This window comes from Mandrillus leucophaeus, unplaced genomic scaffold (genome assembly GCF_000951045.1).
Source record: "Mandrillus leucophaeus isolate KB7577 unplaced genomic scaffold, Mleu.le_1.0 Scaffold171, whole genome shotgun sequence".
NCBI lineage: Eukaryota > Metazoa > Chordata > Mammalia > Primates > Cercopithecidae > Mandrillus > Mandrillus leucophaeus.
Genome location: NW_012101710.1, coordinates 169,870 through 193,883, shown reverse-complemented (window position 1 = coordinate 193,883; position 24,014 = coordinate 169,870). Strand labels below are relative to the sequence as shown.

At 54.7% G+C, this 24,014-nt stretch overlaps 2 protein-coding genes across 2 annotated transcripts in view; both read left to right on the top strand.

Annotated features, from left to right (window-relative positions):
• Positions 1 to 11,976, top strand: part of FOXK1 (forkhead box K1) — a 36,818-nt gene extending 24,842 nt beyond the window's left edge. The window contains exons 5-11 of the mRNA XM_011976934.1: positions 1,266 to 1,422; positions 2,045 to 2,191; positions 3,800 to 3,993; positions 7,603 to 7,769; positions 7,858 to 8,142; positions 9,590 to 9,814; positions 10,699 to 11,976. Of these exons, the coding sequence (XP_011832324.1) occupies positions 1,266 to 1,422; positions 2,045 to 2,191; positions 3,800 to 3,993; positions 7,603 to 7,769; positions 7,858 to 8,142; positions 9,590 to 9,814; positions 10,699 to 10,979 (1,456 nt within the window). The 3' untranslated portion in view covers positions 10,980 to 11,976. The remainder of the gene's footprint in view (positions 1 to 1,265; positions 1,423 to 2,044; positions 2,192 to 3,799; positions 3,994 to 7,602; positions 7,770 to 7,857; positions 8,143 to 9,589; positions 9,815 to 10,698) is intronic.
• Positions 11,977 to 23,681: 11,705 nt separating this feature from the next.
• AP5Z1 (adaptor-related protein complex 5, zeta 1 subunit) overlaps positions 23,682 to 24,014 on the top strand; it is a 21,231-nt gene continuing 20,898 nt past the window's right edge. Inside the window, exon 1 of the mRNA XM_011976933.1 lies at positions 23,682 to 23,730. Coding sequence (XP_011832323.1) covers positions 23,690 to 23,730 — 41 coding nt within the window. The 5' untranslated portion in view covers positions 23,682 to 23,689. The remainder of the gene's footprint in view (positions 23,731 to 24,014) is intronic.

Genomic DNA, 24,014 nt, shown 5'->3' with positions numbered 1-24,014 from the left:
CTGAACTGCTCATTAATGTCAGCTGCCAGGTTTTTCTCAGCCACAGGAGTTTTTTTCATTCATCCCCCTGCTCCATCCAAAAAATGTTTCTTGAGCCCCGCCTGCGCCGAGGGGGGCTCCTGCTTAGCCTGAGGTTTGGAGATCTGAGTCTTGTGCCTGGACAGTTGGGGAAGGATGTTCCAGGCAGAGGAAGGGGCAGCAAGGCGGGAGGAGGAGAATGGACCTTCTGGATGGTTCTGGGTGGCCTGCAGGGCAGTGCAGCCAGGGAGCGTCCTGCCCGCCACGGGGGCTCTAAGGCGGCTGAGGGGGGATGTCAGCATCACAGGTGGGCAGGGTCCATCCCAGGACGGGGCCAGGTGGGTGCCCATGAGCTCAGGACAGTGGGAGCTCTTTCTCTTGGGAGGTTTTGCACCCGCTCTTCGTGTTCTCATTGGCTTTCTCTGAATACCTGTAATAGAAATCATTTTCAGAAGCAAAACATCGCCGTGGTTTGCTAACTGAAGCCTGCCTGAGTGAGTTAGGAAAGCAGGCCAGGACGCACCCCTCAGCCGGACGGACGCAGCCTCCTGCCCACGGTCCCGGCCTTAACCCAGAGCCTCACTTGCAGCCGGGGGTGTAGGTCACTCCCGGCCACCTGGGTTGCTCCAGCCTGGGAGGGAGAGGGGATGAGGGCAGGGGCATCTCAGCAGCTCAGGGCAAAACCGCAGGGGTCGTCTCTTCCCGAGGGCGGTGTCTTCAGAAGAGCCACCTGCCATGCCTTCATCCTGCGGGGCGATGGCACCTCCACAGCCCCTTTCTGGCATCTGCCTCTGACTGCACGGGGTTGCCCTGGGCCTGAGCCTTTTCCCACAGCGCCACCTTGTGGACACCTGTGCAGGAGCCAGCAGCCTGCAGAGGCTACCTGCTCCGGGTGCATGTCCTGTTGGGTGCACGTCCTGTAGGGGTGTGCGTGGGGGGAGCTGAGGAGGGGCCCGCACAGAGCTGCCTGACCAGGTGCTGCCCTGGGCCCTGCACAATGGCAGGAGGAGGGCCTGCAGCACTGTCAGTCCCCGAGCAGGAGTCACCACTGGAAGGAAACTTGGCTGCCGTCTCCAGCATCTTGGCCCTGACGCTGTGTGGGCTTGGCCGGGCAGCGTGATGGCGCTTACGATTGGAAAGTTCGAGCTTCTTCCCCACAGCCCCACCCTCTGGGTAGGTCCTGAAGCCCTGTGCCCCACAGGGCTTTTTCAGAGCCATGAGCTTACAGTGTCCTTCTCTCTCCTCAGCGTCCCCAACTCCTGCCCAGCCAGTCCACGTGGTGCCGGCTCCTCCAGTTACCGCTTTGTGCAGAACGTGACCTCAGACCTGCAGCTGGCAGCAGAGTTTGCAGCAAAGGCCGCGTCAGAGCAGCAGGCAGACACGTCCGGAGGAGACAGCCCCAAGGTCTGAGCCCACCCAGAGCCGTGATGCACGTGGTGACCAGGATCGGGCCATAGTGACCCAGTGTGGGCGGCACAGACAGCCCAGGGCCCGTGGGCGTGTGCTTGAGGTGGTCTCAGCCCACAGGGAATGGAGCCACAGCTGGCCGTAGAGCTGTCAGCGCTTTCTCCTTTTCGTGCCCAAATCATCCCCGTTGGTCATTTGCTGGTGACAGGGGTGGCACCGTCACCAAGGGCCCCTCCCGCTACGCTCCTTGTTCATTTGCTGCTGGCATCCTGGCGTCAGAGCCTTCATACAGCCCTTGAGAAGGATGGCACTCTCCTTACAACTTTGTGTCTTAGTTCATTTCTGTCCAACAGCTGTTTTCAGATTGATTTGTGGAAGAGGTGAGAAATTCCAGAATTAAATTATAATAAAAACAAAGTTTTCCTTCCCACGAGGCAAAAATGGCCGTTCCTAGTTGAATGCAAGCACATCAATGGGATAATTGGAGGGCACCGGGATGGGTGCCGTCGAGACATGCACGGTCTTGTGGGAAGGTTCCTCCCTGTCACCTGTGACAGGTGGGTGGAGTGGACTCAGGGACCTTGCTGGAGCTCATCCCGTGAGCCCTGTCTCTCCGCAGGACGAGTCAAAGCCGCCGTTCTCCTACGCGCAGCTGATCGTGCAGGCCATCTCCTCCGCCCAGGACCGGCAGCTGACCCTGAGCGGGATCTACGCCCACATCACCAAGCATTACCCCTACTACCGGACGGCCGACAAAGGCTGGCAGGTGAGGCCAAGTCCCTGGGGCTGGACCACCTCTGAAGGCCCTTAGAACGTGAAACTAACAGGCGCATCGCTTCCCTTAAAACAGAAAAGAGGGCCGGTAAGGGAGCTCATCCCTGGAACCCTAGCACTTTGGGAGGCTGAGGCAAGAGGAGGATCAAGACCAGCCTGGGCAGCATAGAACCTCTTTTCTACTAAAAATTAGCCCGAGTGTGGTGGTGCACACCTGTGGTTCCAGCTACTCGGAGGCTGAGGTGGGAGGATCACTTGAGCCCAGGAGGTGGAGGCTGCAGTGAGCTATGATCACACCACTGCACTCCAGCCTGGGAGACAGAGAAAGACCCTGTGTCTAAAAAGAAAAAAAAAATATTTTTTTAACTAAGAAGATAGATATAAAAGAGGGATGTTTTCACAGCTGGCCTATGATACATCTGAAAGGCACTGTGATACCATTGTATCTAAATACTCTTTTTTATTAGTTTTCTTCTTCTGAGCCCCAGAACTGAGAAGATGGGTCTATACCTTGTTAGATTTTGTGCTTGCTGTGCCTTACGATCCCATGTTAAGTTGGAAAAATGCACCGTATACTGTTAATAAAACCGTCTACATGTCTGAATTGTGGATGGGATTGTAAGAGCTTTGTCCACACCAGCCATGACTGATGCATGTTGCATTTGCCTGTATTTTCTCCAAAGTCAGTGTAGCATATCCACTAGTTTTGTTTTGTTTTGTTTGTTTTTTGAGACAGGATCTCACTCTGCTGCTCCAGCTGGAGTGTAGTGGCACGATCTCAGCTCACTGCAACCTTTGCCTCCCGGGTTCAAGCGATTCTTCTGCTTCAGCCTCCCAAGTAGCTGGGACTACAGGCGCCCATCACCACGCCTGGCTTTTTTTTTTGTATTTTTAGTAGAGACAGGGTTTCGCCATATTGCCCAGGCTGTCTCAAACTCCTGACCTTAGGTAATCCTGCCCACTTTGGCCTCCCAAAGTGCTGGGATTACAGGCGTGAGCCACTGCGACTGGCCAAGACCCAGTGTTTTCTTTGTCCCAGACATGCTCCTGGACCAGGATCTGTCATTCTGTTTCACTTTTTCTGTAAAGAATGGTAATGGCAGCCAGGCACAGTAGCTCATGCCTGTAATCCCAGCACTTTGGGAGGCCGAGGTGGGAGGATTGCTTAAGCCCAAGAGTGTGAGACCCCATCTGGACTAAAAATACAAAAAATCAACCAGACATGGTGGCCCACGCCCATAGTCCCAGCTACTCAGGAGGCTGAGGCAGGAGAATCCCTTGAACCCGGGAGGCGGAGCTTGCAGTGAGCTGAGATTGAGCCACTGCACTCCAGCCTGGGCGACAGAGCGAGACTCTGTCTTAAAAAAAAAAAAAAAAAAAAAAAGTAAAATGGTCATGATGCTGTGTCAAATTTTGATAGGCATGACCTGTCCTGTGCCTCAGTGCTGCTCCCATGAGGCCCAGTCAGTGCAGCACCAAGGGCTCTGCACAGCGGGACGCCCCCCCCCCACCCTGGTCCCGCGTCTGTTGCAGATTTGGGGCGGGTGGGACTCGTTTTCTGATTTGCTGGTGACGGGTGAATGTCTCTGCTTCCCTGCAGAATTCTATCCGACACAACCTCTCTTTGAACCGTTACTTTATTAAAGTCCCACGTTCCCAGGAGGAGCCTGGGAAGGGGTCTTTTTGGCGAATAGACCCCGCCTCTGAAGCCAAGCTCGTGGAACAGGCATTCCGGAAACGGAGGCAGAGGGGCGTCTCCTGCTTCCGCACCCCTTTCGGGCCTCTGTCCTCAAGGTAAAGCTCTCTGCGCGGCCGTCCTTGAGCTGTTAGGAAAGCTGAGCTGCCCCGGAGCTTAGAGATGCCTGATGCAGTCTGCCCTCTGGATCTGTGGGCCCCATAGCTGCAGGCTCAGCGTGCGGGCATGCAACTGATCACAGGTCCAAAATATTAAAAAAAAAAAAAAAAAGGGCTGGTGCGGTGGCTCACGCCTGTAATCCCAGCACTCTGGGAGGCTAAGGCAGGTGGATCACCTGAGGTCAGAAGTTTGAGAGCAGCCTAGCCAACATGCTGAAACCCTTGCCTCTACTAAAAAAAATACAAAATTAGCTGGTTGTGGTGGCAGGTGCCTGTAATTCCAGCTACTCGGGAGGCTGAGGTAGGAGAATCACTTGAACCTGGGAGGCGGAAGTTGCAGTGAGCCGAGATTGTACATACCACTGCACTCCAGCCTGGGTGACAAGAACAAAACTCCGTCTCAAAAAAAAAAAAGTAATACAAATGAAACAATACACACTACAACAGCTATTTACATAGCATGCATAGTGTGTTAGGGATTATAAGCAACCTGGCGATGATTTAAAGCTTACAGGAGGATGTGCGCAGGTTGTATGCAAAGGTGGCACCATTTCTACGAGGAACATGGATAAGCATCTGCAGATTTGGTACCTGCAACCCCCTCCCCTCAAGTACCGAGGGGTGACTGCTGGTTTTGGCACTCAAGGCTCCACCATTTTCTGTTCGTGTTTTTGTTTTGAAAGAATACCTCAGGACCAAGAACTCCTAAAATAGTAGGATTACTAAGTAAGCCACTGACTGTTGTATGAAAAATCACATTTTAGTTCTTAGAAGTGGAAATGTGTGTAGCAATGGGAACAGTTCCTAAGGCCGAGAATAAATGGACTGCAGCTTTCGGTGCTTTCGGTGGCACTGAACTTTCCGTTGCAGTGTGAGAGGACCCAGGGAGAGCCGAATATTTGAAGGGACAGGCGAGGGGTATGACCTGGGGAGCCCACAACCGCCTTTGCTTTTCCCAGATGCTGGGAATGCAGCCCTGCTGCAGGCGGGGTGGACAGACCCTCCCCCAGCCGCCACTGCCCACCTGGTGGGTCAGGGCCTCCCCTGCCCAGCTTGGTCTTGGCCGAGCCCAGTCTGGAGGAGCAGCACGTCCTGTGAGTGGCCTGGGCAGCTCTTCCCAGGTTGCGCTTCAGATGAGCCCATCCCAGGTGTGGGGGAGGAGATCTCCTGAGCGGCACTCTCGGAAGTCCTTCCCAGTGGAAGGACACGTTAGCATCTCGTGCTTCCCATTTCAAAATTCTGTTTCCAACACCATTCGATGAAAGATTGAAATATCTGAAAATTCATTCCAGGCAAGGGTCTGGCCTTGCGGTTCTCAGGTGAACTGGGCGTATGGTTAAGGTAGGACTTCAAAAAAGTGTTAGAACATCATTTGGAGCATTTCAACTGAGCATTTCAACTGAGCTCCAAGTGATGTTCAGACACTTTTTTGAATTCCTGCCTTAACCATACGCCCCATTCACCTGAGAATCACAGTGCCAGACCCTGTGCCTGAAATGAATTTTCAGATACTTCAATCTGAACACAACATCACTTAAATGGAACGTGAAGAGAAATTTTGTTAAACCATTAGGTTGCTAGAGCTGTTGAAACAAGTACCACATACTGGGCAGTTTGAACAGGTGATGATTGTCCCACAGTTCTGCAGGGAGGCTGGAGGTCCAGGGACAAGGTATCGGGAGGGCTGGGTCTGTCTGAGGCTGCGAGGAGTCTCCCCAGGCCTCCGCCCTGGCTGCCGACGGTCTCCAGCACTCCTCCGCCTGTGGGTGTGTCACACCACCCTCTGCCTTCATCTTCAAGTGGCACCATCTGTGTGTGTCAGGGTACATTTCCCCTTTATATGAGGACACCAGTCATTGGATTCGGGTCCACTCAAATGACCATGACCTTTTGACTTGATCACCTCTGTTAGACCCTGTCTCCAAACAAGCTCACGTTCTGAAGTACTGGGGGTTAGGGTGCCAGTGTTTCTCCTTTGGGGGACACGGGTGAACCCCTGATAGCCACCAATGTCATTTTCAATGACACTGAAGATGTCCATCTTCAAGGTCGCCCTTGGAGCTGTGGAAGCAGGTGTTGTGCTGATAGAATCTGCTTGGGTGGTGGAAGGAGGGAAGACCCTCCGGGCCCTGAGGACTGTACGGCAAGAGCTGTGTCTTCCAAAGAGGGAGGAGGCTGGCTTGACTTCCAGAGGCTGGATGGATTTAAAGGGAGGCAGGTCCTAGGAAATGGGGTGACTGGGTAGAGGAAGGGGAGATTAGAGAGGGCCCTGACAGGCATTTGGACTCTTGGTAAGAATTAGAGCCGTGGCAGACTCCAGAACTGGGGAGCGGCCTGGCCACACGGGTTTGGGATTGAGTCCGGTGTGCGCTGGAATCTGCAGTCAAGGCCTCCAGGCCCCTGGATGAGGAACAGACGGGGAGCTAAGTGGTCTGGAAGAGACTACAGGGCAGCAGGGAGGGGAGGGATGGAGAGGGAGCGCCCGGGCCTCTGCCCATGGAGCCCAGGAAGGGCCCAGCTCAGCCACCCGTGGTAGACACAGCATATGCAAAGTGACCAAGGATGTTTGTAGCATGATGAAGACTCTGGCCAGGCACGGTGGCTCATGTCTGTAATCCCAGCACTCTGGGAGGCTAAGGTGGGAGGATCACTTGAGGCCAGGAGTTCAAGACCAGCCTGGGCAACCTAGCGAGACCCCTGTCTCTACCAAAAAAAAAAAAAAAAATTATATATATATATGTACGTATGTGTTTGTCTGTGTATCTGTGTGTGTGTGTGTGTGTGTGTGTGTGTGTGTGTGTGTGTATTTAAATAAAGACTCGCTCCTTACCCCAGCCGCCCCGGTGAGTCCCAGCTTCCTGCCTCTCTGGTCTATGCTGAATCCTCCTGCTTTGCGTGTGCAGCGGCGTGGCTGGGCTGCGTGTCCTGCCTCACGTGTGTGTTGGGTGGTCCCAGAGAAGAAAGCTGACTGCTTCCAGGCCTGGGTCTTGGCTGTGTTGCAGTCGCCCATGCCAGGCCCTCACAGGTGGCACCTGGCAGGAACGCTGTATTGTAGAGCCTGGGTCGATGGTGGCGGGGAGCGGGCGGGGAGCGGGCGTGCTTGGACTGTTAGTTGTGCAGGAAAAGGTTGTGCTCCCAAAGCTCGTTTTACTCTCAGGGGTAGAGTTTTCATGGTGTAATGGTTGTGCCCATCAAACAGAAGCTTATGTTTTTGGTACAGAAGGCCTGAGCCATTTTCACGAACACCTGGCTGGACCTCGGTGGAAGTGAACTCTGCAGGTTGTCGCGTTTACTGCAACACCTCAGATGATACCGTCCCCTCCCATGGAACGGAGCCTCCCCCGATGCAGCCCCCACTCAAATGGAGTTTTAAACACTGGGTTCAGGTTTCAGGGGGGCATTTCTCACTGTCTGAATGGGGAGGACAGAGACAGCTCCAGGGAGCGTGGGCGGGTGATGGGGGCGACACTGAGATGCGTGGTGTCTCGGAAACGTCCTCCTGCCCCTCAGCGTGGGCGCTGACTGCCACGACCCTTCCCTCTCTTCCAGGAGCGCTCCAGCTTCGCCCACACACCCCGGACTGATGTCCCCTCGCTCCAGCGGCCTGCAGACCCCAGAGTGCCTGTCTCGGGAGGGCTCCCCCATTCCACACGACCCTGAGTTTGGGTCCAAGTTAGCTTCTGTCCCAGAGTACCGGTATTCCCAAAGCGCACCCGGTAAGGAGCGGGCGGCCCTCTTGCGGGGTGGGGTGGGGCTCGTGGGGGCGCGGGAGGGGTCACCATCTGCTCTCCGCCCTCCATGCAGGCTCCCCCGTCAGTGCCCAGCCAGTGATCATGGCTGTGCCTCCCCGACCGTCCAGCCTCGTGGCCAAGCCCGTGGCCTACATGCCCGCCTCCATCGTAACCTCACAGCAGCCCGCGGGCCACGCTATCCACGTTGTGCAGCAGGCCCCCACCGTCACCATGGTCAGGGTGGTCACCACGTCCGCCAACTCGGCCAACGGATACATCCTCACCAGCCAGGGCTCGGCGGGGGGCTCCCATGATGCGGCAGGCGCAGCCGTGCTGGACCTGGGCGGCGAGGCCAGAGGTAATGCAGCTGCGGCTGGCAGCCTTCGCAGGACCCTCCGTGGTGGTCTGGGCCAGCAGATCCGCAAGGCAGTGCCATCGGCCTGGGCCTGGGGCTTGAGGAGGATGATTCTCTGCTTCTGCCTCCGCTACCTTGTCCTTTTAAATCAGCATGAGCTGGGTGGATGGCTCATGCTTATAATCCCGGCACTTTGGGAGGCCAAAGCAGGTGGATCACGTGAGGTCCGGAGTTCGAAGTCAGCCTGGCCAATGTACTGAAACCCTGTCTCTACTGAAAATACAAAAATTAGTCAGGCATGATGGTGCGCTCCTGTAGTCCCAGCTACTCGGGAGGCTGAGGGAGGAGAATCGCTTGAACCCTGGAGACGGAGGTTGCAATGAGTTAGATTGCGCCAGTGCACTCCAGCCTGGGCGACAGAGCAACGCCCTGTCTCAAAAAAATTAAAAAACCATGACTCTCCACAGATGCGTCCTTCCTTGTTGAATAGGGCCCTCGGATGCACATAGCTGTGTCCTTGCCCTTAAATTCAGTTGTGCTGTGGCCTTGCATGCTTTTGGAATTCAGTATTTTCTGCAGGAGAAAGAATGAGCCTGGGAAGACTGTTCTTTTCGACTCCCTCGTAAGGAGACTTTAGAAGTCATTTAGGAAAAAGTAGTTCTGAATTGCTAAAAGAAATCCAATCCCAGGGCTTGATGGGGTAGACACTGAACACGCAGCTGACCCCAGAAGCCCCTCTCTGGAACACCTTCAGTTAGGCAGCACCCCCTGACGCCACTCTCCACCCTTGACTTCATCTCCGCGGTGGTGTTTATTTCAATGTTGCCGTAATGAAACTGCAGTTTGGTGAAGGAAGGCCAAGTTACAGCTGTAATCAGGATCGTTTCATTCTAAGTAATACATTTTCTTTCTCAGGCTAAATTTGGGTTAGTTAAAGCTAAGGTATTTAAAATACTGTTCTAGGCCGGGCGCGGTGGCTCACGCCTGTAATCCCAGCACTTTGGGAGGCCGAAGTGCGCGGATCACTTGAGGTCAGGAGATCGAGACCAGCCTGGCCGACATGGTGAAACCCCATCTCTACTGAAAATGCAAAAATTAGCCGGTTGTGGTGGCGGGCACCTGTAATCCCAGCTACTCGGGAGGCTGAGGCAGGAGAATGGCGTGAACCCGGGAGGCAGAGGTTGCAGTGAGCTGAGCTCGTTCTGCTGCACTCCAGCCTCTGTGACAGAGCAATAAAACCCGTCTCAAAAATTAAGTAAAATATTGTTCGAAAACCTTAGTAATTGTTTTCTTCCCAAACCTATTTCGCCCGTGGGATTTTCCTCTAGCAAACCAAGTTTTTCCCAGTGCCGACCTCACTTTCCCCACTTGGCAACCTGTTGCCCAGGCGTCGAGGAAATCGATTGTCTCGTTGGCCCAGTGTGGTGCTGACTTGGTTCCTGTCCCGCAGGCCTGGAGGAGAAACCCACCATTGCGTTTGCCACAATCCCCGCGGCCGGTGGAGTCATCCAGACAGTGGCCAGCCAGATGGCCCCCGGGGTCCCCGGACACACAGTCACTATCCTGCAGCCCGCCACACCTGTGACCCTCGGGCAGCACCACCTTCCAGTCCGGGCCGTCACTCAGAATGGAAAGCATGCGGTTCCCACGAACAGTTTAGCTGGCAGCGCTTACGGTGAGGCCCTGGCCCTGTTCTGCATGCCACATCCGAAGGTCTGTGGCTCCCAGTAGTCAGTGCAGCACGAGAATGTTCTCCCAGTATCACCCGATCCTCCACTCAGTTCAGTTTATTGCACACCTGCTATACTCCAGGCACCGGGATAATGCTAAGAAAAGAGGGTGGAAGGGGCTGGGCTCTGTGGCTCACACCTATCATCCCAGCACCTTGGGAGGCCAAGGCAGGCAGATCGCTTGAGCCCAGGAGTTTGAGACCAGCCCGGGCAACATAGCAAGACCCCATCTCTACGTAAGATTCAAAAACTTAGCCAGGTGTGGTGTCGCGCACTTGTGGCCCCCGCTCGGGAGGGTGAGGCTGTACTCGGCTATGATTGCTCCGCTACATGCCAGCCTGGGTGACTGAGCGAGACCCTGTCCCTTAAAAAAAAAGGGAGAAAGAAAAGAGGGTGGAAGGAAAACCCAGACCTGCCCAGTGTCTGGAGCTCACGCTCCATGGGGTGAGGCAGGAGGTCAAGGGAAGGAGGAGAGTTGGGGTGCTGGGGTGCAAGGGCATCGGGCAGGGTGTCAGTGGGGTGGCTCAGGGCGGTGCATCTGTGTAAAGGAGTGGGGCGAGCCATCGATGTCCAGCAGGATCCAGACAGCAACAAGAGGGGCCTCCACCTGATAGGCTGGAGCCAGCAGAAACGGGGCAGATGAGGTGGGGAGGGGATGGCAGGGCCCACATGGCCCGCAGGGAGCAGAGCAAGGGGAGCTGGCCTGCCTGGCAGGGGTGCACTGAGCTCCAGTTCCTGCTCGGCAGCTTAGCCCCTGTGTAGGTGACTTGAAAAAAATAGCTGGGTCCTAACCAGATCCCAGAGTAACCCTCTTTTTCCTCCACTCCAGCCCTCACCAGCCCTCTGCAGCTCCTTGCAACCCAAGCGAGTTCGTCCGCGCCAGTGGTGGTCACCCGGGTGTGCGAGGTGGGGCCCAAGGAGCCAGCAGCAGCCGTCGCGGCCACGGCCACCACCACCCCAGCCACTGCCACCACCGCCTCTGCCTCTGCCTCTTCCACTGGAGAGCCCGAGGTCAAAAGGTCCCGGGTGGAGGAGCCCAGTGGGGCTGCAACCACACCGGCTGGAGTGATCGCCGCCGCTGGCCCCCAGGGGCCAGGCACCGGGGAGTGAGGTCCCCTGCAATGTGGGGGAGTGGGACTCACCCAGCGGCGACCCCGAAGCTGGACTCGGCAGCTCAGGCGGCCGCACCCACAGACGGAGGAGAACAGCCCATGGCGGCCCGCGGGCATCAGCAGCACCTGGACACACCCAGCCCTTTCCATTTTATCGCCTGCCCTCCCGTGGTTTAAAACAAAAACACATAAACAAGTTCAGACAACTGATTGTATGATTCTGGGAATTCTTTGCTTTCATTTCCTTCTCCCTTGGCACCACCTCCTCTCCCCAGGCCTCCCTGTTGGGCGTGGGGAGGAGGTTGGAGCTCAGCATCTCGAGGAATGTGTCAAGACAGCCCCTCTGCTCCACGCTGCACGGCCAACTGCCTTTGTCCCGGGAGGAGGGACAGAAACGCAGCAAGGCACACACCGAGGCTGCCGGGGAGGCCCGGGTACTGGACGGATGCCTGTTGGGGAAGCCAGGAGCTGCCTAGCCACGGACTGCCTAACAGCCTCTCTGCCCGGAACGTGACATAGAAAGTGTTGGCATTAACTCGGGGGGTGTCCGGTTTCACTTCGGACCCCAAGTTTTTCTTTGTTTAAACTTGGAATTCAGACTTCATTGTACACCTGAGGCAAACACAAAAGGGATCATGTATTTTTGAGGATTTCATCTGTTGACGGTCTGATGACTGGCTGTAGGTCTGGGGTTCCCGCTGGGTTTAGTCCCCTCGAAGAGTAAACCTGCCGCTCTGATAACTTCAAGTAAGAGCAGCGGCTTCCTGGGTTGGCGTTCGCGGTGGAAGCTTCCTAGGATGCAAGATCGACCTGGATCCGCCAGCCGCAGACGTCGCACTGCCGGGGACAGTCGGGGCCACTGCTCTGCAGACCAGACCTTCCCAGATTCTCCCGTGGCTCCGACGTCCCGGTGCTGACGGCCACAGCGGGACCCAACGGTGCCAAATGCCATCTGCTCCAGCTGCTGTTTCACTCAGTTACAGCGTCCGTGCCACTCCCACATTGATCTGCTGTTTTAAATTGGAAGCATTTCTCCTGCCTGAAACTCCAGGGCCCCTCCGTGAGCAGAAGGGAGACCCCACCGTGAGCAGAAGGGAGACCCCACCGTGAGCAGAAGGGAGGTGGCACGTGGCCACCCTCATGGGGGAGCTCTGTTTGCTCCTGGGCCACTGCTCAGGTCCGTCCGTGAGCAGAAGGGAGACCACACCCCAGCAGCAGTGGCGAGCAGGCCTGTGCCTCCACACCCAGCCCCGGCCAGCGCGACTGCTTTTGTTTGCCACACGGTGAGAACCGGAGGACGGGATGCTCCAGCAGTTGGGTGGCTCCGAGGTCCCTGAGGAAGCCCCTCCTGCACTTCTATTAAGACGGCCAGTGGCTCCTGGATCTTTTGTCATCAAGCGGCATTGAGCCAGAGCTGTGTAACGCCGAGCCCAGCTCGAGGAGGAAAGAGGATTCCTTCCGTGTGTCTTGGAGATGCGAAGTACATCCCTGTAAAGGTCAGCTGTCAGTTTTGCTGGCCGCTCCGGCGCTGGCTGTCCTGTTGGGGAAATAGCAACAGATTCGACACAGAGCTCCGGAAGAGCCTGAGGAGTAGTGGGTCTTGGAAGTCGCCCATCCTCTGTGTCACAGCATCTCACCAGCAAAGCAGCCTCCGCCCGGGCCCTGGCGGGAGAGCCACAGAGGGACCCAGGCGCCTGGAAGGCGTCTGAGGGAGGTGGCTGGGCAGGTGTCTCCCTGGAGAAGAAGGGAGAATGCTTTTCAAAGTGATTCCGAGGCAGTGCGGGAGGACACGCGTGCTGTGCGGCGGAGTGGGGTCGCCCGTGGCCCCATCAGAGTCCCCGTCCCCCAGGACAAGTGCAGGACCTCTGTGGGCCCCCTCCTTCCACCTAGATAGAGAAAACCTCCGTTCAGTTTCCTTCTCCCATTCTGTTGTTTTTCTAAGCCCCCCAAAATGAGTCGTTTCTATGGCACTAACCTTTCCATGAGAAATAAGCTCTTTGTGGAAGTCCATACCTGTGGCCCTGGGTGAGGTTTCAGAGGAATGGGGGCGGGATGAACACAGCCGGCCATCCTGGGTGCAGTTCCATCCGTGGAGGGTGAGAGATTGCGCCCCGTACCACACTGAAGCCTCCTGCTGTTGTCTGTGGGCCTTTTCTTTCCGTGGTGCCTGGTGTGTGCGTGCAAAGCTGAGAGAACGGGGTGTGGTGGTTGGAGATGGCTCCCTGACACCGGTGCCTGTGTGGCCTGAGCTGGCACCCTCCCGGGAGCGCCCGTCACAAAGGGCCTCTGTGACCACCTGCTGCTACTCTCTCTTCCATGGTGACTGTGTGCCCCCAGGACTGCACGTGGCCACCCTCATGGGGGAGCTCTGTTTGCTTCTGGGCCACTGCGGTTGGCCTCCTCGTGCAAGCTGATGTCTGCAGGGAGCGCCGCGTGCCGGGATTGCACCACGTGTTGGTCACACAGTGAGGTCGCCTCTTGGCCTGGTCCGCTCAGGCTGGCTCTGACCCACTTGCTTTCCTGGTTTTTGAGATGGAGCACATTCTTCCTGTTAGCGGTAGTGTTCTCTGATTTTACTGCTTCAATGCCAAGGGCGTGGAAAGGGAGTGGTGGATGGAGCCGGAAGGTGGTGAGCACAGGATCCCTGGGCTGCGTTCTGCCGCTTGGGAGTCCTCACTGTCTGGCTTCTGCGGGGACTGCAAAGAGGGATGAAGGGACGTGGTCCTAGGGGTCGGCTCAGACTCAGAGCAGGGCAGGGAGAGGAGGCCTGGGTCCTGGATCCACTGCTCTGGGCTCATAACCATGAGATTTTGAAAGAGTTTTTGGTCATCTGAGCAGGTACCATGCCTGGCTCATGCTGGAGCTTGTCTTGGAACCAGTAGCCAGAGGCCCAGGAAGGGACAGGGCCCAAAAGGGCTGCACATCCCAGCCACAAAGTCCTCCCGGTGTGCCCTGAGCCAGCCCAGTGAGCGCCTCCCAGCCAGGGGCTTTTGCAGAAGCAAGAGCATAGGCCAGGAGGATCCGGAGAGCCTCAGCCCCCAGCGTGGGCGGCCTGGGACCCTGAGCCGTGTCTGGTTGACCCAAGAACCTTCTCTGGGTTCTCCAGGGTGAGCTGACCCTAGCAACGTGCAGAAATGTGGGGAGAAAAGTAGCTTGATTCCAGCCCCGTTGTGGGGTCACTGCAGAGGCAGAGGCTGAGGGCCTGCTCTCTGGTCACCAGGGGCTGGGGGCACGGTCCACAGCGGATGAAAACAGCAGGTCACAGTGGTGGCTTTGGGAAGGGCCCCTCCTGCTTTGCCCTGTTCAGAAAGGGGCTCCCTGAGAGCCCCTGGGCTCGATAACCCGCTTCTCTCTTCTGCTTCCTGCTGGATAATTGCCAGGTTTACCAAATACAAGAAAACACCCACTTTGGCTAGGAGATAAGTCCCAAAAACAACGTCTTAAGTGGTTGAGCACAGGCATCCACCGAGGCCATCTCGTGGCCCCTGGGAAGTGGGGAAGCAGGGCCTGAGCGTCCCCCGGCTGCTACAGCAGCAGCTGGCTCAGGGCACCCTCTCCCGTGCCAGCTTCTGCCACCAGCCCAGTGTCCACGGAGCTGCAGGGCTGGAGGAGGTCAGGGAGACCTGGCTGTCAAGGGCATGGTGCCCAGTGTCCTGGTGTGTGCCCGTCCTCAGCCACTTGTGTCTTTCTTTCCACGTGGAAGTTCTCCCAGTGACACCTGCCCTCCGTTGAGGGTGGAATCTGTCACTCATGCCTTTGAGGGACCCAGATAGACTGTCCCTCTTCTGCTTTCTTTACATTCCTAAAAACCTCAACGTTAATCCCTCACCAATTGGGCCGAGTACGGCCTCACAGCTCTGCAGCACCCCAGCCTTCTCCCACTGGCTTCACGCTAGAGGGCGCCACGTGCTCTGGGTGAAATGAGACGCTGGTGTCAGGTCCCCATGCAGAGACCCTCAAGGCAGCCCTAGGAAGACACTGGGGCGGGGGGGACCGTGACCAGGCAGGTGGAGCCATGTGTGTCTCACACCTGCCGCCCCTCAGTTTCCTTCCCGAGGTCTGGTGTGTTCTCTTTGGGATTTGCTGTTTATTTGTATTTCCTTTTTCTTTGATTTAAGAACCATGCTAAGTGAAAAAGGTGGGAATGAATTTCTGAGTTGCTGAGGGTTCCCTGATCCTAGGTACTGTGCTCTGTGCTTCTCGAGCAGGGAGGGGATGGATTTGGTGGAGTTGGGCCAGGCCGGGGGCTTCACCCTGCCCCCTCCAGACTGCCGGAGCCCCAAGAAGTTTTGAGTCCAGCTGGGCCTCGCCGCCCGCCCCGCCACCCGCTCCTGGGTCCGTTTACTGGTTTAAGATCAGAGGCATCATTCAGCGAATGCTCTTGTGTTCTCTACATAAAGAGGGCCCTCCCTGGAACACTCCAAGGGAGCTGGGACTCTCCAAAAAGCCCCCACTAAGGGCTCCCTCTGTCTCTCGAGAGAAATTCCTTCTTTGGGCGAATCCGCGAGTTCAGGAGGAGAAGGCAGCTTTTCCTTGGCTTTGAAATCAGTGTTAGAGACAAAGAACAGACCTCAGTGGAAAAATGAAAACGTAACTGAACATGGGGAAGCGTCGGAGAAGAAAGGATTGTCCCCTTCGCTTTCAGAGCCGGCGGGAGTGCAGGTCTGTTTTGCTTCAGAAGCCTCACATTCTGCTTTGCCTTTGAGTGACTTCATGCGGGATGAGGAACTGTAGAGCTCTCTAGAGCGGATGCCCCAAGTCCATCCTGGGCTCCTCCTCACCCCTCTGAGAAAGCCCCCTAAAAAAGGCTTTAGAATCACCAGCGTGCCGCCTCATGTTTCAGGGCGGAATCACACGCTCCTCACGCTGGAATAAGTTACAAAACATGATTGTAAGGCTGTTTGCAAATGCAGAGCCCCAGAATGCTGGATGGAGACCTCCTCGGCCCTGCGGGCGGCCTGGCTGCAGTAGGTCTGCTGTAAGGGGTGACCACGGGGACTGCATCACACTCCTGATGAAAACGTGTTTACCCACAGCCTCGCCTCGAGCCTCCTTGACGTTACCGCTGCCTCGAAGCAATATTACTTAATAAGGATACTTTACATTGCTCACATGTGCTGCTATGAAGACAGGATTAATCTTTAGACAGGACTCAGCTCCGGAGGTTCCCGGGTAATGTATTTTGGCTCTTGGAAGTGAGGGTAGAATTGAGAATATAACAAATGGTCTCTTGCCCGGTTCTGTCCCTTATTTTTAGATTGTTTTCCTGCATCTTACAATTTTCTTTTCCTTTCTCCAGGCCTGTTTTTCAGTGCTCAGGACACAGTTTTCATCACATACTTACTGTTTTGTTGCTGGGTTTGATGCAAGCCCTTTGCAATTCACATTGTCTTTTAATACAAAAAGCTGCTACATTTGGTGACCAGAGGGAGGGTTTGGAATCTGTGCTTTGCAGGGGATCTCGGTGGGTACCGCGGCCCCTTGCAGGGTGGGGAGCTGGGTCCGTGCCTCGAGAGGGGGGCCCTTTCCCACCCCACGCGGCTTGAATTCTGTCAGAGTTGAATCTGTGGAAAGGATTGTCCCGTTGGAGCTGCTGCATCCTTTCCTCTGTCCTCCCTGTCTCCCAAACCCCGAAGTCACAGCTGCTTGCAAAAATGGGATTTTGGGGATCCAACCACACACATTTCCCTCTGAACTGAAATTTTAAAAATAGACCCATTTCACTGACTTCTTTAAGGAAAATAGTTTCACTCTTGGGTTGCCTTGTGAGCCCACAGGCGTGGGACCCTGTCTCTGCTGGGCTTTTCCGGCCCCATCCCAGCTCCTCCTTCTCAGGCAGAGGCTGCAGCCCTCAGCTCTGCTGCTGGATGGAGCATTCGAGAACCCCCTCCTGGAAGGCAGACAGGGTGGAAGGCCCAGAGCCAGCCCTGCCATGCGTCATGACCAGTGGTGCTACCTGGGGGTGTGAAGCTGGGCTGGCTTTTCCTGGAGGTGGGTGAGAAGTCTGTCTGGGCAAAACAATCAGAAGGCCATGAGAGAAAGGGGAGTGGGGAGAGTGGTGAGGAGGATTCATCTGTGACTGATGAACCTCGCCGTGCTTGTCTGTCCCATCCAAGTCTGTGCCAGCTGCTGGAGGTCAGACTCCTGCCCTGAGAAACAGCCCAGTCCTTGGAGAATGAAACCCTGAGGGTCAGTGCGCTGAGGCCTTCCCTCAGGGCCAGCCATTCCCGGGAGGCCTGAGTGTGACCCAGAAGCTCTGCGGGTCGCCAAGACTGGCATTTTCCTTGTATTTTTGTGCAGGGCTGAAGTGAGCATTCCTCCTTTGAAAGTGAGCCTTTGGGGTTTTTTTTGTTTCTTTTACTCATCCTAATGGCTGGTTATGGCTGCTCAGAGTATCAGAGAATATTACTAAGAGGGCAGTCAGTTTATTTTTAGGCATCTTTCTTTCTATCCAGGGAGAAACCCCTCGGAAGAATCTTAGTCACTCTTTGCACCTGCCCTGTCATTCTCGCCATGGGGAAAATGCGTTGAAAAGAGAAATATGGGGACCAGGGAGAAGCCGTGAACGTATTTATTGGCTTTGGTGAAGCAGCTGAACACTGGCTGCAGAGGACCCCCAGCCCCCACCCCGCTCCACGCGCCAGTGACCCAGCTTTGTCTTAGGTTCCATCCTCCAGATTTCAGTCAACCAGAGGCTGCCAGAGGTGACTGAAGAGGTCTCCAAGTCACTCTGTCACCTTTTTTTTTTTTTGAGATGGAGTCTTGCTCTATCCCCCAGGCTAGAGCGCAGTGGCCCCATCTCGGCTCACTGCAACCTCCGCCTCCCAGGTTCAAGCGATTCTCCTGCCTCAGCCTCCCAAGTAGCTGGGATTACAAGCACCTGCCACCACGCCTGGCTAATTTTTGTATTTCTAATAGAGGTGGGAATTTCACCATGTTGGCCAGGCTGGTCTTGAACTCCTGACCTCAGGTGATCCACCTCAACCTCCCAAAGTGCTGGGATTATAGGTGTCAGCCACCGCGCCTGGCCTCTGTCACTTTTTTTGCTCCTTACCCAGTTTTTTTTTTTTTTTTTTCCAAGAGTGAGACTACAATGGGAAGACTCCTAGTTGGTTATTCTTTATCTCAGATTCTTTTTTCTGGAATCGTTTGCTCATTTGAGTCGGTGTTTTGCCCTGTGTCAGACACAGCGAAAAGAGTGCAGGGAGGCTGGGGCCAGGGGAAGCGAAGCGGCTTCCATCCGGGCTGACAGCCAAGAATCGTTCTCCTCCCTTCGGCAACAGGACCTGCCCCTCCGAGTCTACAGTTAAAAGCAGCTTCTAGAACCGACCCCTAAGTTTCTAGATGTATTGGCCAAGCTGAAATGAGGTCTGTGACTCTGAATTAGATGTTTTTTTTTGTTTTTTTTTGTTTTTTTTCCTGCATGAAGTTCATAGGCCTGGATGTTAAATTGTGTCTGTGGCCTCTAAATCTCCAGGTTAACTGGTCCAGATTTTTTTTCTTTTAATCAATAACAATGGGGATTTAAAATCAAATATTTGGCCAGGTGTGGTGGCTCAAGCCTGTAATCCCAGCACTTTGGGAGGCCGAGGCGGGTGGATCACCTGAGGAGTTTGAGACCAGCCTGGCCAACATGGTGAAATCCTGTCTCTACTGAAAATACAAAAAAATTAGCCAGACGTGGGGTTGGGTGCCTATAATCCCAGCTACCAGGGAGGCTGAGGCACGAGAATCGCTTGAACCTGGGAGATGGAGGTTGCAGTGAGCGGAGATCACGCCACTGCACTCCAGCCTGGGCAACAGAGGGAGACTCTGTCTCAAAAACAAAAATCAAATCAAATATTTTAAGTTTGGTCCTTTTCTCCTTTCTTTCAAGAAAGGCTTTTTGGATACCTAGAATACCTTCATGTATGTGGCTTGATTTCAGTTTCAGGAGAAGTGGGGGCAGGAGGAGAGACTACACCTGTTTTCCAGAGTCTGTCCTGAGATGTCACTGAGTCCAGACACTTGAGCTGCATGTGCCCTGCAGATGACAAAGGCTGGCAGCTCAGCACACGTGCGGGAGGGGTTAAAGCCAATACTGAGTTTTTGTTGTTGTTTTAATCTGAACAATTATTCTCCTGTAAAAATAATTTGGGAGGGGCGGGTGTTGTTCGGTGTGTGTGTGTGTGTGTGTGTGTGTATGTGAGTGTGTTATCTTTTTTTTTTTCTTACAGTGGCTGCCTGTCTAAAGTATTTTTCACAACATGTTTGATAATCAGTGCTTTAAAAAGCAGTGGTATCCTATAAAGTGGAAATGTCAGTTCTAGAGCATTGGATGTGAACTTCCGGTCGTGTCACCTTGCGTGTCCCGCCCTGGAGGAGTGAAGGTGGGCGCCCCGGTGGGGGTGTGGCTGCACCCCAGCACCGGGAGGGGGCACGCATGACACCAGAGGAAGGAACAGCCCCACCCATGTCAACAGCAGGCGGCCTGTGTTTTCATTTCAAATGGGATACAGTATTTTTTTAATAAGGAGCCATACTTTTTTTTAAGAGTTTGAGATCTGAATGTGATTTCTAATTGTATCAGACGTTAATGTTTTAAAGCTATAACAAAGTTTAAAATTTCTACTTTTTGTTTTTCATTTATTTTAACTGTTCTTTTATCTATTAAATTGTTGTATGTGGATGGGGAAGTTTTGTTTCTCCTCTTAGCATTTGTTTCTATAACCAGAAATAAAATTCTATATTAAAGAAATGATCCTGAGGCTCCGGCATGGTCCTTGTACACAGGTGGCTGCTGAAGGCGGTGGACGGACAGACGGCCTGGACACACAGGCTCCTGGCCCCTTGGACACACGGGCTCCGGACGCCCTGGACACATGGGCACCTGGTTCCCTGCTCCGGAGGCTGAAGGGCAGCTGCTGCTAAGGGAAGTTGCCCATAGGTCCTTGGTATCCTGTTCCTGGCTCACACAGGAGATGCTTCTGCAGGTGCCTGTGGCTCCTGGACTCGGTGACCACCCACCGAGAGTGTTCTCAGCGAGGAGGTTTGCAGCTCCAGGAATGTGAAGACAACGTGTGTCTCCCCTCAGACATGGCAAAGGCAGAAACCAGCTGAGCCAACCCCCTGCTCCTGGCACATGCCCAAAGCCTGGCTGGGGGGCACTTGCAGGTACTTGTCACTGCCCCAGTGGCTCCTGGGCAACTGTGGGTCCCTCCTGCTGGCCCTTGGCTAGATGAGAATTTCTACCCGTGTACAAGATGGGTAGAAATGTATATGGGAAGAAGTTATCCCAGGCCTTGCTTATTGTAGGTGTGGGGCCCGGGGCGTGGGGATGGCATTGACTTGGGAACTACACAGACCTGGGTTCAAGTTCCTACTGTGTCCTCACCAACTGTGGGACTTCAGCCTGCAATGCGCTGCACGTCTTCATGTGCCGCACAGGCACCCCCACCCCACAGGCCTGGCGCCCTGAAGCTCAGCTGCGATACAATCAGCCTCTATTTCTTCTGAGAGTTCCCCAAGACTTATGAGACCCTTGGGTGTGTCTGTGTGACGACTTCCGACGGGAGACTTAACAGCGGTGCGTGCTTGTCACACGTCTATCTTCTGTCGAGGTTCTGTAGTGTTTGCGTGTGACTCACTCAGCTGAATAACTTGCATTTTTGCGATTGTACAGTTGCCCGCAGTTGCAGCTAAAGTTTGACTGCTTCTCTGTCTTCCTTCCAGTTACTCCATTTCCACTGTAAGAATCTAATATAACTTTAACAGATTAGTTCTAGTTTAGGATGTCAGCCCAGGCTGGGCGCATTGGCTCACACCTGTAATCCCAGCACTTTGGGAGGCCAAGGCAGGTGGATCATTTGAAGTCAGCAGTTCAAGACCAGCCTGGACAACATGGTAAAACCCCGTCTCTACTAAAAAAAAAAATATAAAAAATTAACCAGGCATGGTGGCATGCACCTGTAATCCCAGTTACCCGGGAGGCTGAGGCAGGAGAATCGCTTGAACCCAGGAGGTGGAGGTTGCAGTGAGCTGAGATCACGCCACTGCACTCCAGCGTGGGGGACAGAGCTAGACTCAGTCTCAAAAAAAAAAAAAAAAAAAAAAAAAACACACAAAAAAACTATCAGCCCAACAGCAGGCATGAGTGAGAGGCGTAACCTTCCTCCAGGGAGCTGCACTGGCTAATTATTAATTGCATCGTTTTTAAGGTGTTGTAGTTGTGTTTGTTTGTTTGCTTGCTTGTTTAGAGACAGGGTCTTGCTATGTTGCCCAGGCTGGTCTTGAACTGGGCTCAAGCGATCCTCCTGCCTCGACCTCCCAGTGTTTGGATTACAGGCATGAGCCACCATATCTGGCCTTTTTTGCTTTTGATTAGGACAACCATTTTTCACTAGTGAGACCTTAAAATGACATTGGACACTAATGTAAATATTTTGTAAGAAACAAGTCAAATATTACCCGTGGTAAAATTGCCTGGGTTGTGTCTGTGTGGAGAGAGAGAGAGAGACAGAGATTGAGATTCCCGGCACATAGTTAGAATCTCAGTTAAACTTAGCTGCCCTATGAACCTGGGTATCTACACAACAAAGAGGGGTGCATCTCTCAGAACCCCAGAAGACATACAATTATGCACTGCAGCTCTATTCATTATTGTCAAAATCTGGAAACCAACCAAATATTAATGGATGAACAAGAAAAGCTAAGTACGGTATGATTCCATTTGCATGAAGTATAAAAAGAGGCAAAACTAATCTCTGGTGAGAAGAGACTAGCAGTTACTTCTGGGGGAGGAGAGTGTGCGTTGACTGGGAGGGGGCCACAGGGGGACCTCTGGGGAGCTGGAAATGGTCTAGATCTTGAATTCAAGCCATGGCAAGAGTATTTACACCACAGAAATTATGAAACACAAATCACCCCCCGACTCCCCACCACCGCCCATGGAGCCGAGGCTTAAGACATTTGCCAATTTACCACTGGTTTCTAGAAATGTAAAAAATCGAGTTCATTTAAGGTTTGTGCGCTTTGGTGTGGACGTTTTACCCTAGTAAACGTTAAACACTGGCAGTAGGCTTTCCATAGACTACCTGTCACCAGTTTTCCTTTGCCAATCTTCAACCTGCAGCTCCAGGGGCACCCGCCGCACTCCACCGACTCCCATCCACTGCTCACCATCCACCAACTCCCATCTCTTCATCCTCTGCACCAGGTGCTCTCAGACATCACTGGGTGCCCTAAGGTATCTCAAAGTCATAGGTGGAGCTCCTGCAGGAAGCCCTCCCTCCCTCCTCCTTCCTTCCATCGAGGTGTCTTCTCGGGGCTTATCCCTTCAAGGTCTAACCTTGACGCACCCTATCTACGGAACACTGATTCCCACCCCCTACCCTATTCCCCAGAACCTTCAGCAGTACCTAGGACAGATAGGACTCAATCATCGCTTGTCCACTGAATGACTGACTTGGCACAAATTTCCTCGTCCTTTTCTGCCCCAGACAGACACCCCACAAACATGAAGTTATCCTTGATTTTTTCCATTTTCTTCCTCCTTCCTGCAAATTCCTCAATCACAGGTCTTACAAATCCTACCTCTAAATGGTTACTGAATCTGCCTACTTTCGGGGCAACCTCCCTTCCCTGGACCACAACTGCACCAGCCTCCTTTCTCCCTCCGGAGCTTCCCAATCCATTCTCTCCCCTGTGGCCAGAGGTCAGTTCATTTAAGCCACAGGAAGCCGATCACTGTCCTAGGCCCGCCCCTCCCCACCCCTTGGTCTGGACACCCTCTGGGCTCATCTTAGGCCACAGTCCCCGAAGCCTTCCTCCTCCGGTTGGACCCCCGCCCAGGTCAGGCTGTGACAGCGTTTATCATGACGCTGGCGTGTTGCCCTGTGTCCCCCTGCCGTCTGCAGGGTGACAAACATCGCCAGGGCGCAGCACATCCTGGGCATCCAACACGTCTGTTAGAATGAACAGAAACTTCCCCTCTCTGAGCCTGTGGCCTCATCTGTAAAATAAAGTTCGCGAGATCCCATGAATATCGTGGGGATTGAATAAGGGATTTTTTGTTTTGTTTTGTTTTGTTTTGTTTTAAGCAGCAGGAAGAGCGGCGGGATGGGTGCTCAATAAACAGCTCAAAAAATCCCCAAAACTGCCCAGAGCCGCGGCTATTCCTTGCAAACTGCCGTTCGCTGCTGGGCTCAGCCCAGAAGTGGCGGAGTTTGTGTCAGATTTTCAGGTCGTAGTTAGCATAGGGACTCCCGCACCACAGAGCTGTTTACGAAACAGAAACCAGAACTGGGGCAGTGACACTTCAGGGCCAGCGATACCCTCTCCCAAGGCCCCAGGAGCCCAATATCCGCCGGAATGGTTTCCGGGGTCGAAGGGCGCCGGCGCTGCAGAGTACCGAGGTTCCAGGGTCGCGGAACTCCGCAGCTCGCAGGCGCCGACCCGGACCCCCAGCCAGGGCACCTACGCCCCGCCCCAGGGGCTCCACGCCAAAGCCCATTGGTCGGCAACCTGTCCCTCCTGTCCATGTGATGCGGCACGTGACGCAGCCACGTAAGGCCGCTGCGCTCACGTGATGCGGTCCCGGAAGTTGACCGGCCTGCGGTGCTGCTGCGCTGCAGCTCGTGGAGTTTCTGCGGTTCGTGCGCGCCTGGTGGCGGTGGTGGCGGTGGTGGCGGTGGTGGCGGTGGTGGCGGTGGCGGCGGCGGCAGCGGCGCGATGTTCTCGGCAGGAGCGGAGAGTTTGCTCCACCAGGCCAGGTGCGGGGCAGCTGCGGCCCCGGTCCTACTTCCCGCACCTCTCCCTAGGGGCACAGGGGGGTGGGTCTCACAGGGCAGGGGGGCCCGGTCGCCCGCCTTGCAGGAACCCGACTGGACCCGCCCTCGAGACTTGGGGATCGGAGGCAACACGGCGGCCAGGCGTGGGGTGAGGAGGTCGGGGAGGGTCATGGTGGGTCTCCGGAGGAGGTGACACCTGAGCAGAGTCTTGGTGAGCGAAACCAAGTGGGGTGGAACCCGGTCGACAGTTTAGTCAAAGGCTTGGC